Raw genomic sequence first — 13822 nt, 5'->3', positions numbered from 1 at the left:
ATGGCACTTTTTCAAGAACGCACATCTATCCAAATTATGGACAATTAGCACCCCCACCACCAAAATCAAACATTTATGAGTTTGCTCCCACACGAATAGTTAGGAAAAATGTGCAACAAGGGTAAAGGGAAAATATACATATGCTTGGTTGATGATGAAAACTTCCAACCATCGGCATATTATTGCCTTCTAATATACATCACTTCGGTTGAGCATAAGAAAAAATCCTCCTTGTGCCTACCCTCACATGAGAGTTCAGGTATTCAAACTCTATTCCATTGTTGAATCAACAAATGAGTGAAATCCTTGTTAATTAACCGAAAAATCTTTGAACTATCTACGCTGCCAACCAGAAATGGATTTTGGGACAAGCGTGATTGCATTTGAGGCCCTTTCCAGCCTGCACAAAACCAGTAGCTTCCATCAATTGAATGGGCGCACGTGCGCACACAGACAGAGAAAGAGAGAGAGAGAGTACTTGGAAATTTCTTCAACAGCCTTTACAACTTCTGTAGAACTGGTCTCAAGAACTTGACCTCCCAGAATGATCTCATCCAGAATAGTATGCACCTGCAAAGTCAATGCTAGCTCATTGATGGCTGAAAAGGATACAAGCACAGACAGAGAAACATGAGTGCACATATGCATCCACCACTTCATTGCATATAACAGGAGTAATCAAACTGGAGAGAAATGTTTTTTTTAAAATAAACCTCTTAATCTGAGTGGGAGAACTGTCGGTGACACAGACCAAGCAAGAACATTCAAGTTTACCAACCCAACAGCCTTGGTGTTACAACAAAAATAATAATACCACACGAACTTCAACCAGTACCCGAACAATGATACGATTACAGATGGCATAATGGGGTAAGTGGTAATACTTGGTTTAGACGTCAAAGAAACTGGTGCTTATGTAAATAATAAAGACACCAGATTTAATGTGTGAATGTTTTCACAAGGTACAAGCCGGTGTGCATTTTTAACCACCGACTTTACTTTCAGACAATTTTTCCTACCTAGCAAACTCACTGTGAGCTTGGGCCCGTTAAACTATTATAGGTTTTGTCCCTAATGAAAATTTGGAGTTCCATAAGAAGACAGTTATTTGTATAGCTTGGGAATTCAAGGATTAATATACGTTGAGTTCAAACCTTTTGAATCTTAATGTGCAATGATTATAGGGTAAAGGTGGTCCCCCTCAAAATCGTAAATGACGTGTGTTATATCATATATGGACTCTCCTATTTCCCTCAATATACATAGTTGTGGGTGTGGAATATACATTCGAGGGTGTGGAATATAATATCAATCCAAATTGATAATCCCGAGCCTTGGCATGTGATGATGAAAAATGAAGAAGAAACTCAAATAGAATACCAGAGAAAGATTTTACAGTCCTAATATAAATGGAACCTGCCTTTCTCCAGAATCTCCACTACATCCCATTTAATTTAAGTTCTGATTTAGTATATCCTTGAACAACAATAGCATCAAATATTACATTATTATATACTACGTAGTATATAAGATATTTAAGCACATAAGTAAACACAGTTGACTCTTGGGCACGTTGCCAAGCAAAATCCCCACATCCTAAGATTTGAAATACAAAGGAAGACACTTAAGCACAACCTGATTCACTATACATAACAAAGGCCATGTAACATAGAACATGAAATTTCCACTTTGTTCTGATCACCATTTACCAGCTTGTAAACATTGTAACATTTTGTTAAAACAAATCACACTAAGCCTACCCAATATAGAATTAACCAGAATAATCTGATTTTGCAGCAAGTGTTACGTTATTATATGCACCTTAAAAACTTGATTCAAGAAAAAATAAAAAATAAAAAAAATAAAAATAAAAAAGAGGCTAACCTTGTTAAAATTGAACACTATGTCGAGCTCACACACATTGCTGAAACACTTGTCCAATGTCTCCACAAAAACTGAAATTCAGGAGAGCTTTAATAAACAAAATATCCACTTGGCAAACCTTATGAAAAATGAAATATATATTATATGTATCCATATATTACATTATACAACAAGCATAATTTGCAATGTTATTCAGCTCAATCAAGAGATACAGATTTACTAATTTAGTGCCTTCCATTACAACGGAAACTTCTGCACGTTACACAATAAGAAATTGCTTCATGAGCATAACAGTTTCAAGTTATAAATCACATCTTCTATGGATCAGGCAAGTCAGGCCCAATTAACAAACTCAGTAAAGAATATTATCCTGCTAATGTAGAACAAAATGAATAAGCAGTGAGAAGCAATGTTAAAGAAGTTTATGAGATCTATTATTGTCAGTGTTCAAATTATACAGCTAGAAAATTCACACCCAAATATATTGGCAGATTCAAGAAAGATTTAGACCATGAGTTACATCTCTAGTGAAAATTCAGTATTATGTGTTGTCGGGTGTTAAATTATGATTTAGAATGCATCCGGTTCAACCACGGGTTAAGCACCCACCAAGACTATGAGATGCACTCCTTCGGTTAGAAGCAAATTTTCCGTGGGCAAAGGTTTATTCCTCGCATATAACATTAAATAAATTAATTTTAAGGGAAGAAAATATTTTATTTTATTTTATTTTTGGATAGGTAATACACACTCACTCACTCACTTTGTCCAATTGGGACACCCTCAACCTCCTTATTGGGAAAGTGTAAATTATTTTTTCAAGAATTCATTTAAATTAAAGGTTTGATAGGTGTCATCTAATTGTAGAATCACTTCTCTTTTTCCCGCTTATATGTAGATGTCCTGATAAATGACATGTTTTTTTCTTTAAAAAATAATTAATTAATTTTAGCTGTTTTGATGTGCCGATCTCAATACATTAACAGCTATTTCTATTTCTATTTTTTTTCCCATTAGCTTTGTACCCTTTCATATCGCTTACTACCACAAATATTCAAGGCTGCAACGGATTAAACATCTTAATGACCAGTAAATGATGATGCTTGATGTACCTTGCATGAGATCCAGCATTGCTAGCTCATTCTCAGAACTATCAAATATGAAAACAAAGTATAGTGTGGCATAAGTCTTGTATACAAGCTTAGCGTCCTGCAAGTCAGAAGAAAATATGATTATGAATTTTTCTAGCTCTTCAAATTGGGTAATAATTAAGAAGGAAACGTTGGCAAGCACATGATGTAAAATTGAAGCAGAAGTTCACCAATTTTACAATGCAACTGAAGATAACATCAAAACAGACACAAGCTCAGGATCTTAGAGGTTAATTTGAAGACCATGACTTAGATTTGGTTTACAAAAGGAATTGCATTACAGGTGTCAAACATGATTAATATATAAGGTGTAAGGAAGAAGAAAATACACTACTCTTTTTAAAAGGAAAGAACTAACATATCATTTGCTCTATCCAACATATTTTCCAGTGGTTAAAAAATCAAAGATCGCAGCAATGGCTTAAAGAAGAAATTCACAGCGTTGAGGCTGACAGTATAGCTGAGGATTTTTTTTTTAATTTATAACCCAATACTGAATCCTGAGAAGTCAAGATGGAGCAATCAGTCTTGCTGATAGGAAAAAAAAGTCAGCTATAACAAAGACAGCTTATAAATAACAAGCGGAGCTATCTCAAATTAAAAGTTCGGAGAAGCAGACAGCACAATCAAAAATGTACTAAGCCAACTAACAACGTTCAGCAACAGGAATTATGTTACAACTTCAGCATATCAAATGGCTGTATGTTTAGTTAGAGCGTGTGATATGTAAATTATATCTTAAAATAAATTATATGTAAACTGAGGCTCAAACCCCTAACCTCCCTTTGAAAATCTATCTTATATCTAGCTCAATGGTTCACGTTTACTTTCCACTGCCGTCCACCGTCTCATCTAATCAATTGATCAAACAGGAGAAAAAAAGAGTAAGAAAAACACGTACTGGTCCAAATATTGAATCGGCCTTAATGAAGTTGCTCACATTCTCGGGTCTGCTGCATAGGACTGTGTCAAAGCACAAATTACATCCAAGCACAAACAAGAAATATTTATTTCAAAATGAGAAAACTCTTCTCTTCAGTGAATCAATAGTTGAGAGCTATACAATACTCCTCAATCAAACATATGAATAATACGATAATATCTAATTCATATTAATCACCACAATTTACCAGGATAAGTGGCCAAATGAATGTAAAATAAGAACATAGCCAATATAGGCTCTCTAAATAGGGCATATTTTGTTATACAATATATATATATATATATATATATATATATATTGTATAACAAAATATGCCCTATTTAGAGAGCCAATTGTTAAGCATGAAACGAAATTTAATATCAAAGATCATAGGCAACTCAACCGTGTAGCTGAAAGATATACAAATTTTGATTCTGAAAACGGAACAATGGAACTGTGAATTATCTTTTAAAAACATAAGGAGTTGAAAAGGGAATTGTGTGGGTGTAAGAGAGAGATTAAACCTCCATAAATGCTTCGAATCAGCTCTTGCTGCCTCTCCACGGTCTAACCTTACAATTTAAATCACAATTGATAAACATCTCAAACTTGATATATTAATTAAAATATATATATATATATATGAATATTGAAAGCACGCTTGATCAACACCACAAAATTGATGAAGAATTCAAGAAACTGTGAATCCATCACGATCACAGCTAAAATGCATGAAAATATAAGAAAATTAAATGTTGAAATCCTAGATCTCTCAACATGCGAACGCTGAGAGAACCACCACTCAACGAACTCCAGATGCCCCAAAACAGTAAAGAATTAATAAATTGTAGTAACTTTCATAGGTTTTTGGGAACCAAGAGGAGGGTTAAGTGAGATAATGACCTGATAATCGTAGAACTTGACGAGACGAGGCTTGCCTTGGTCATTGATCACTATCACCGCTCGAATCATGTCGACAGTGTGGAAGCGAAACCAGCCGATAAAAGTGGTTACGGCGCGTGCGATCTACGCGCCACGTCGCTCCTCCGAAAGTGACTCACTGCGTTTGGATGGAGAGAGAGAGAGAGAGGGGAGAGAAACGTTGAATATATGTTCCCTGTTTGGCATAATTTTTAAAACACTTTCCCCACCGTTTTTATTATTGTTTTTTTTTAAAATAAAAAATAAAAATAGAGTTTTGGTGACCAAATCTAAATAAAATTACTTTAAAATAATTTTAAAGTTCATAAAAGATAAATAATCACCAATTTTAAAACTTACTAATAAGGGACCATTTATTGATTTATTACATAAATATTCTTATTTTAATATATATTTTTTTAATTGAATAAATTTATTCTCAACATTAAACACTTTTGTTATTGGACAAATAAAGGATAAAATGAAGATGAGAAGAGAAGGGAATGGTGGTGTATTTGGATAGTGTTGTGATTTTTAATCTTTTATTATACAAACAAGATATGTGTGTGTGTGTATATATATATATAATTTGATCAAACTTAAAAGTATGTAAATTTATATAAATTATAATTATGGATATAATATTCTTAATTTTGTGCATAGCATGTTTTTTTTTTATCATGGTGGAGAGCCGTGAAAAAAATAATAATAAAGAAATTCTAAATTTAAGGTATAAGGTTATCAAAGAAATCCTATTTTTTTAATTGTTTAGTTGCAAACTAAAAAGGAAAAAATATAACAAGAAAGAGAGTGGAGAATGAATCAACAATTTTGTCATTTAAAACTTATTTTTATAATATTTTATAAACAAGTAAGTATTATTTAACCAAATTACCCTCAAATGGTCACTTATTATTAATTAAGTTTAAAAATTGATCATTATTCATCTTTTTCTTGACTTAAATGTCACTTTTTAACAATTTTGTTTACATTTAGTCACTAATATGGAATTTTTCCTTTTTTTTTAAGCCTTTTTAAGAAACAAACGAGGAACAAATCAATTTTTATAAACCTATTTTTAAAAGCATTGAATGAAATTAGAAATCATTTATTTCAAACTCTCAAACATAGTTTCTTAGTTTTTTTTTTTTTAAAAAAAAAAGAAATGGATCAAATAACATATTTAAAGGCACTGGTTCGATATTTCTAAATTAGTGGTACAACACCGCTGAGTAATTGGAACCCAACTCGAATCAATTCTAACTTTTCTCGGACTTTGTAATCATTTTTACAATTAGGACTGACATTTGATTAAAAAATTTCAACTCAAACTTAATTAGGTAGTGTTGAATTGAGGTGCTAGCAACTCAAACTCAAATTTTAAAATTTTTATTATATATATATATATATATATATATATATATATATATATATTAACTTCATATATATATATATTTATTTTAAATACATTATATATAATATTCAAATTACAATCACTTTTTTTTTTCAACTTACTTTGTTTAAATCTTAATTTATTATATGTTGACACTTAAGAGAATTAATTTTAATAAGAATTTATTTGTAATTTATTATAAATTTACAATAAGTTTTTAAAACTTTGTGTTGATGAGTAATTTAATATGAAACTAACTTGAGATCACTTTTTTTTTTTTTTTGTGAGCATTAGCCAAATAGGCAACCCAAATTAACCTAATATTTGCGAGAGTTTGTATTATGTGTGGGTGTGTGTGTGTGTGAGAGAGAGAGAGAGAGGAGGTAGTGAGTAAGCAAGTGTTTATATTATAATTTTAAGGGTAATTTGGTAAATTTTAGAAAGTATTTAAGTCTAATTTGGTTTCCATGTATGTCATGAAAAGTGAAATTTGACATATTTATAATTACTTTTGCCTAAAATATTTTTTTATGGGGTTATTTTTTAGTGTTTATATTTTAGTAATTAACCCTTGCTAAGGTGTTTTTTTATTAAATTAACCAAAAAATATAAAATACAATATATATGGGCAGGCATGTATTACTACCCAAAAACTTTTGAGTCAAAAGACAAGTATTTGATCCATTGTTGTTGGTGTCAAAATTAAACCTAGTCCTTAATATGGTGTCATGCTAAACACTCGTCCATGGATTTTCTTTAAAGAGGTAGGGTGGTCAAATCGTGTTGCGAGGTTGGTGAGGATAATGTTAAAGAAGATTGTCTCACGTTAAATCGAATGTATGAACGGATATCCAACATTGCCCAATATAAAATGCATGAAACTAAAAATAAATGATCAAAGAGAGAAAATAAAATAATCCATTTTAACTAATAAAAAAATTGGAGGGACCAAACATGAAAGTTACTATAACTTATTTTCTTTTATTTCTTTGTTAAAAAACTAAAAAAATTTATTGGCAAATTTGACTTTTAAAAATGCAATTAGCCTGATCTAAGTGTCCGAGGCTACTTATGCATTAAGGCCTCGTTAAAAGCTTTGCTTTTATTTTCATGTAAAAAGAAAAACAAAAACTATCACTTTTATTTATTGGGATACAGTTGAAAAGTTATCACCTAGGAGCATTTTCAATGGTTGTTTATATATTTTTGTGTAAATATGATGTGTCAGTAGATTTATACAAAAAAAAAATTAGACTAATTAGTTTTAGTTCCAACCATTGTTTTATATATTTGTGTGTAAAAATATATGTACCAATAACAACAAGTATCGTGTCCAATACCCCACATAACTTTTACAAACCTATTTAATCGTTAATTCATTAATGAAATGAGAAAAAGAGAGGAGGAAAAATATATATTGATATGGTTGTGTAAAAAAATTGTTCAAATTTAACAAAATGATCTTTTAACATATTAATGGAGATGTTTTAACTCTTTAAAAAAAATAAAATAAACACTACTTAAAAGTTAAAACATCTTTCAAACCCAAAAACTCAAGATCACATTAAAAGCCAATTAAAATATTCACTAACCATGAAGAGCGATTTAGGGGTGGACTCTGTAAGCTTGAGCTCACCAAAAAATAAATTATTATTTTTTACTATAGGTAATTTTGGCAAAGTCCAAAAAATATATATATATTACTAATATTACTAAATCAGATGGTAAAATTGACCGTCCACAAGTTCCAATGCATAACTTACATGAACTGCTCTCAAAACGCTATGGTCTAAAAAGGAGAAGACAAAAAAAAAAAAGAAAAAAAAAAGCTAAGATTCACTACCACTCAGTGATTATACTCCAAAATTAAACAAGCTCTCACATTTATATAGGATGATCAAAGGGCTCGTTTTGCATAGCTATTACTTATACTTTTATAAAGAAAAGAAAGAGAATCAGAAGCAATTACTTCTATTTAACTTATGTATTAGTGTTTGAAAATTATATTTTAAAAGAGTTTTTAATATTGGAAAAGTTCTTTTGCCTGTTTGGCAAAACATTTGTTAAAGTTTTTTACTATCTAAATAACTATTTTATCCTAAAATCGATGGGGTGAATGTATATTTAAAAAAAACTATTTAACAACATAAAGTAATTATATTATTTTACATAACACTATTTCTTAAACACCCTGATAACTCATTCAACATAATTTAATTATCAAAAATGTATAAGAACAATAACTTGTTTTAAAAAAGTCATATATTAATTTCATCTCATAGCTAATACAACCAAATGAAATTTTAACAAAGTATTTATCTAAGTCCCATATCAATTTTATTCTCAATAGCATTCATTTATCTCATTAAAGAAGGGTTGCTATAGAAAAAATAACTCTAAGAATTGAGATATAAAAATAAAATACACATTTAATGAAAAATTAAGTAGCATAATAAAAAAAATTTGAGTTGCAGAACAACCAAGTGCATTGTGATGTCATTATTCTATTTAGTGTATTTTACCTATAGATTGTTTTTATTTATTTTTATTATTTATTTTTATTTATTTTTTATTCCCAACTTTGTTTTTGTTTATGAACACGCTGGTTGAATCCATTCTTGTCTTCATATGGGAGGAAAAAAAAAACACAATTATTATTTATCTACTTCAGCATGGAAAAACGAACATATGCTAAACCATAGTATATATACTAAAATTTAGATCCACCCAATATATCTTTGACCGAATAAAAAATAAAAATAAAAAAAGGGAAAGAAAAAGAAAAAGAAGGAAGAAGAAGAAGAATGGGCTGGGATAACTCTAAAGAATACTCAAATGGATTCATTGCGATGTGGAGGTTAAATGATGGTGGATCTCATGTAACCATGTTAAAAAGCTTTCTGAATTCTCAAAGTCTCAACCAACACAATGGACTAATCTGGAGGATGAGAAAAAGGAGAGAGGAACCTGTTCCTCTTTTTTAAAGGACACAGGATGCGATTAGGTTTCTTTACATATATAGGGATACTTATGGAATACTTTGTTTTTTGTTCACAAATATAGAAGGCATGATTGGTATTTTAAAAGTTTCATTAAATTCCTTAACAGCTTTATGTGTCTTTAAATAAAAGCATTTAGAAAAAATTGGAGAACGATTTTCACTCAAAAACTCCTTTAAAAAATTATCCAAACACTTCGCTAAATTGTTTCCAACTCCAAAAAAAAAAACTAAAAACGTTTCAAAACCAATTCAAACGGACCCAAAGTCTAACCAAACACGGTGAGAGAGTCTCCTACGTAAATATATCAATACTAAAGACGCTATTGTTCTAATAAAAAAATAAAATTAATTAACAACGGATGATCCAAAGTCGAAAGGCGATTGCGATAGCAAGGAGCGTTAGTTGTTAGGGGTATGGGCCCACAAGAAAAGGAGGAAGATTAAGAAAGGCCACGTCAGGGTGGCTAACGTGATTTCGTCAAGCACACAGGGATACAACTGTAATTAAGCCTACCGGATATTTTTAAGACCTCGTGGTGGTCCTCAACCTAATCCAACTAACCCAATTAAAATTCTATTATTTTTTAAAACTTTCCACGTGATTGTAGGTCCCACTTTAAAACATCTACAGTCACACTTCTAATCCTAGTCAAGTCCAACCACGTATTGTTTGGTTACGAGTTCATTTGGATTCGGGTATTTGTCTCACTAAAATTAGGATGGAAAGTGAAAGGAATAAAAATGGATTGTTACGTGGTACTATCTAATGATTTATGTTTTTGAAACTTATCCACTCGTTGCAGTTAGTATCAGAGTTAAATTCAATCTTTGATTCGGTATCATGCCAAGTGCTCGGTCCAGAAAGCGTCTGGGTGACCCACTCGGATAGGCAGGGTGGCACGACCGCAACAAGAGCGTTGCAATCAAATTCGAATGGAAAAGAATGTTATAAGAGGTATCTGTCAGGCATCAAAATCGGATGAAAAGTAAAAAATGTGTAAATAAGTGAATATGAAATACTATCTTAACAATTTAAGTTTTTGAATAAATAGACAAACGATCACTTATTACGTATTATTGGATTAAATTAACAATTTTGAAATTAATAATAAAAAAAAAAGTTAGACATTTCTTTTAAAATGAAGGGAATATATTTTTACAAAGAAATAAAAAGTCTTGGTCACACCGATAAAGTAATGCGACAACATCAGGGGGCTTGTCCTAATTCGAAATGTACCATGTTTGAAGGCCTCGAATGGAAAAAGTTGTTCCCACAACCAAACGGGAATGAAATTGCTTGGAAGCTTCACCCAACCCTGGTTAGCCCAAAAAGGACAAGTGCGCAATGCGCACACGGATCAACTTAACCAACCCTAGACGAACCCGGCACAAACAACTGCTATAAAACCAGGTTAAGGGAGCCTCTAGTTTCTCGTGCTCTCTTTGAGGTGGGTTCGATTCAGTCCCCCTCTCTACTCAATTTCCCATCTCTGTCCTGTTTATAGGGTTTTCTTAAAAAACTCTCTAAAATTCTTAATCATCATCCATGGCGGCTGCAGATATAGAGTTCAGATGCTTCGTCGGTGGGCTCGCATGGGCCACCACCGACCAGTCACTTGAGGAGGCTTTCTCTCAGTATGGAGAAATACTCGAATCGAAGGTCCGTTTTGCCGGGTCGCAGAGATCGGATCCGAACCGATTCGGCTTTGTCGACCGCTGATCTGTTCTCTGTTGTTACTCTCTGGTTTTTGTGTTGATCTGTTCTCTCTGTGTTAACTGTCTCTATATGTTACTTTTATTCATCTCCCTGAAATGGTACGTTCATCTTCCTCTTTATTCAAAGACGAAGATCGATCGATTTTGGGTTTTAGTTATATATATATATATATTAATTTTATGTATTGTCTATGTGTGTTTGTTATTTGTCTTTCAGATCTGATTGTAATTTGCTGTTTTTTGAATTTGTAGATCATTAATGATCGCGAGACAGGCAGATCGAGAGGGTTTGGATTCGTGACGTTCAAAGATGAGCAGTCAATGAGGGATGCAATCGAAGGGATGAACGGGCAGAATCTGGACGGCCGCAACATCACGGTCAACGAGGCTCAATCCCGTGGAAGCGGCGGCGGAGGCGGCGGATTCCGCAGCGGCGGAGGTGGCCGTCGTGGTGGCGGCGGCGGTGGATATGGCGGCGGCGGTGGATATGGCGGAGGCGGCGGTGGTTATGGCGGTGGCGGTGGTGGATACGGTGGTGGCGGACGTGACCGTGGTGGATACGGTGACGGTGGGTCCCGTTACTCTAGGGGCGGTGGTGGGTCAGATGGTAATTGGAGGAACTAGGGCTTAGAATTTAGATAGTGTGGGTGGTGTGGTGTTTCTTGTGGGGTTGGGTTGTAGAGTTTGGGTGTTATGGTTCTTCTATTTGGTTTGTGCTACTGTGTTTTTTTGACCGCTGGTTCTGCCATGTTGATCGGTATTGTGTGTGTTCTAAAATGAATCGAGTAGATCGAAGATTTCGAAGATTTATATTACAATTATTTGTGTTAGATTTTGATTTTAGCACTCCCACTTGTTTGGCGAATTATTTACAGCTTAGCTTAAAACTGGCTTAAAACTGGATTTGATTTAAGTATCAATTCAAATTACGCCCATCCTCCATTTTCACCCTTAAACGAACTCATCACGCAGGAAGAATTAAGAGGACTGTTAATTTTGGCAATAAATTATTTGAGTTGAAGAGGAATATTTTTTCTATCCTTATTTTTCCTCAAGTCAAGAGGATTAAGATTATTTTGTGTCGGGGTGGTGGGCTCCGTGCATGACATAGACATTGAAATATACTTATTTTTTTCAATAATAAAATAATTTAGTGTTATATCTACATTAAATAAACTTTAATGATTTTTTAGTTAATTGAAAAAAAAAAAAAATAGATTTTTTTGTTAATTATAAAAAAAAAAAAAAAAGTAATTTAGGAGGAAAGGTGGTAATACTTGTAGTTTAAATGAAGTAATTTAGGAGGAAAGATGGTAATACTTGTAGTTTAAATGAAGTTTAACTAAATTAAGAAAGTTAATGTGTAAGGTTACCAAATCCTGTAAATATTTTCATGATTTGTTTATATTATTATATTTCTTGTGAAGTCCCTGATTGCGAAATCCGTCCATTCCAAAGAATAGAGAGAATGGAGATAGAAATGAAGTTTGACGTCTTTAATAATTTAAATTTAAATAAATATAAAATAAATTTTAAATTTGTTTGTGTACTATAATCAAATATTTAATAATTATATAATAATAATTTTTTTATAAAAAATAAAAGAAAAAGAAGAATTATTTTAATAAGATAATATATATTTATAACTATTAATCGGGTTAAATTTACATCCTAAATGGAAATCTCTCACTTTTTGACATGGTAAATGTTACGTCCTGGAGTGCTGTTAGCGTGTATGTAGAAAAATGAAGTCTAGAGTTTCGTGATGAGAAAATTATGAAAATTATGAAGTTTAGAGTTTCGTCATGAGAAAATTATGAGAGCTTCCTTGAAGGTTTAGAAGTCTACTAGTGCCCATTATGATTTCTTAGATATAGGGCATGTCTACTATTGTCAGAGTGTTTATTTGCCCTTCAACATTGCTAGAGGGTGGATGGCGCCTGCGCTAAAGGGTGCGTACATGCGCGCACGCTTGTGAGGGACACCAAGGGCAGACCGTGTGCATGGTGAGCGTGCTCGTGGGTGTGTGCGTGTGTGTGAGCGCTTGCGAGGGATGCCAAGGGTGGGTAGAGAGTGCATGACACGCGCGCTTGTGGGCGTGTTGTGAGTGCACCCAAGTGATGTGTGCCATGTCCACAAGGGCGCACGTGCGTGCACCAACAAGCCCTAAGCCTTGTGGCATGGTTCAGTAAACCATGGACCTTGGATTGTGCAAACTTGCCTTGAGGAAAGTTGTGGCTTGGATGGACCGAAGTGTGGGCATGGCTCAATGCTATGCCCTAACAGAGCAAGGCGTGGCAGAACTCATAGGCATGGGTTGGCTTGGTTTATATCAGTGGGCTTGGCACGTGCTAAATTCACAAGGTTGACTCATATGTTGCTTAAAGCATTATTACAAGTCATGAACGAATGGCATAGTTTAGTGAGAGACATTGGCAAAAGACAGTTGGTGTAGACGAGGCTCAAGGGTGGCTCAAGGGACTTGGACATAGTTCATGGTTACAAAAAATGGTTTGTTGGGCTCAGTCAATTGGTGGCGGTTATTAGCACCTCCCACTCATGTGCATATATTAGGGGGAGTGGGGGTGTGCTGAGCAACCTCCTATGCACGTGGCACAATTCTAAGGCGACAACACACAAGTGGTTGAGATCCATTATGCTGATATATAGAGATATTCATATATGAGACAGTTGTTGGGCAATCACTATAGACGTGGCATGTGCTGGGCATGCCAGCGAAGTAGCAATTCAACTGCATATGTAGTGTTGGCACACTCAGAGGGTGTTAGCACGACCCTTGATGGATGGGGGTGTCATCCACCACTTTAGTGGGC

The 13822-nt window shown here is 33.5% G+C and overlaps 2 protein-coding genes across 2 annotated transcripts; one reads left to right on the top strand and one right to left on the bottom strand.

Annotated features, from left to right (window-relative positions):
• Positions 1 to 61: 61 nt before the first annotated feature.
• On the bottom strand, positions 62 to 5081 carry LOC132293991 (AP-3 complex subunit sigma). Its single transcript, XM_059791689.1, has 7 exons — positions 4861 to 5081; positions 4482 to 4524; positions 3937 to 3998; positions 2997 to 3093; positions 1885 to 1955; positions 479 to 570; positions 62 to 400 (listed from the first exon to the last, which is right to left on the bottom strand). The coding sequence occupies exons 1-7, from the start codon at positions 4927 to 4929 to the stop codon at positions 334 to 336; spliced, it is 501 nt and encodes a 166-aa protein (XP_059647672.1). The 5' UTR covers positions 4930 to 5081; the 3' UTR covers positions 62 to 333.
• Positions 5082 to 10692: 5611 nt separating this feature from the next.
• On the top strand, positions 10693 to 11818 carry LOC132293990 (glycine-rich RNA-binding protein GRP1A-like). The gene is made up of 2 exons (XM_059791688.1): positions 10693 to 10932; positions 11241 to 11818. Exons 1-2 carry the CDS (start codon positions 10819 to 10821, stop codon positions 11610 to 11612), a joined length of 486 nt encoding a protein of 161 aa, XP_059647671.1. The 5' UTR covers positions 10693 to 10818; the 3' UTR covers positions 11613 to 11818.
• Positions 11819 to 13822: the final 2004 nt, after the last annotated feature.

The sequence above is a fragment of the Cornus florida genome, unplaced genomic scaffold, assembly GCF_030987335.1.
Source record: "Cornus florida cultivar Cherokee Brave unplaced genomic scaffold, ASM3098733v1 CherokeeBrave_3.0.0_Hap2_Chr02, whole genome shotgun sequence".
Lineage (NCBI taxonomy): Eukaryota > Viridiplantae > Streptophyta > Magnoliopsida > Cornales > Cornaceae > Cornus > Cornus florida.
The sequence above is the reverse complement of the archived record's forward strand: the minus strand, read 5'-3'. Positions and strand labels throughout refer to the sequence as shown.

Bases quoted from the DNA above. Each gene is read 5' to 3' on its own strand.
- LOC132293990 (XM_059791688.1), top strand. From the start codon at position 10,819: ATGGCGGCTGCAGATATAGAGTTCAGATGCTTCGTCGGTGGGCTCGCA. The intron at 10,933-11,240 runs GTCCGTTTTGCC...TTGAATTTGTAG, and splicing joins GAGAAATACTCGAATCGAAG to ATCATTAATGATCGCGAGAC.
- LOC132293991 (XM_059791689.1), bottom strand. From the start codon at position 4,929: ATGATTCGAGCGGTGATAGTGATCAATGACCAAGGCAAGCCTCGTCTC. The intron at 4,525-4,860 runs GTCATTATCTCA...TTGTAAGGTTAG, and splicing joins TCAAGTTCTACGATTATCAG to ACCGTGGAGAGGCAGCAAGA. The intron at 3,094-3,936 runs GTACGTGTTTTT...TCTGACTTGCAG, and splicing joins CCGATTCAATATTTGGACCA to GACGCTAAGCTTGTATACAA.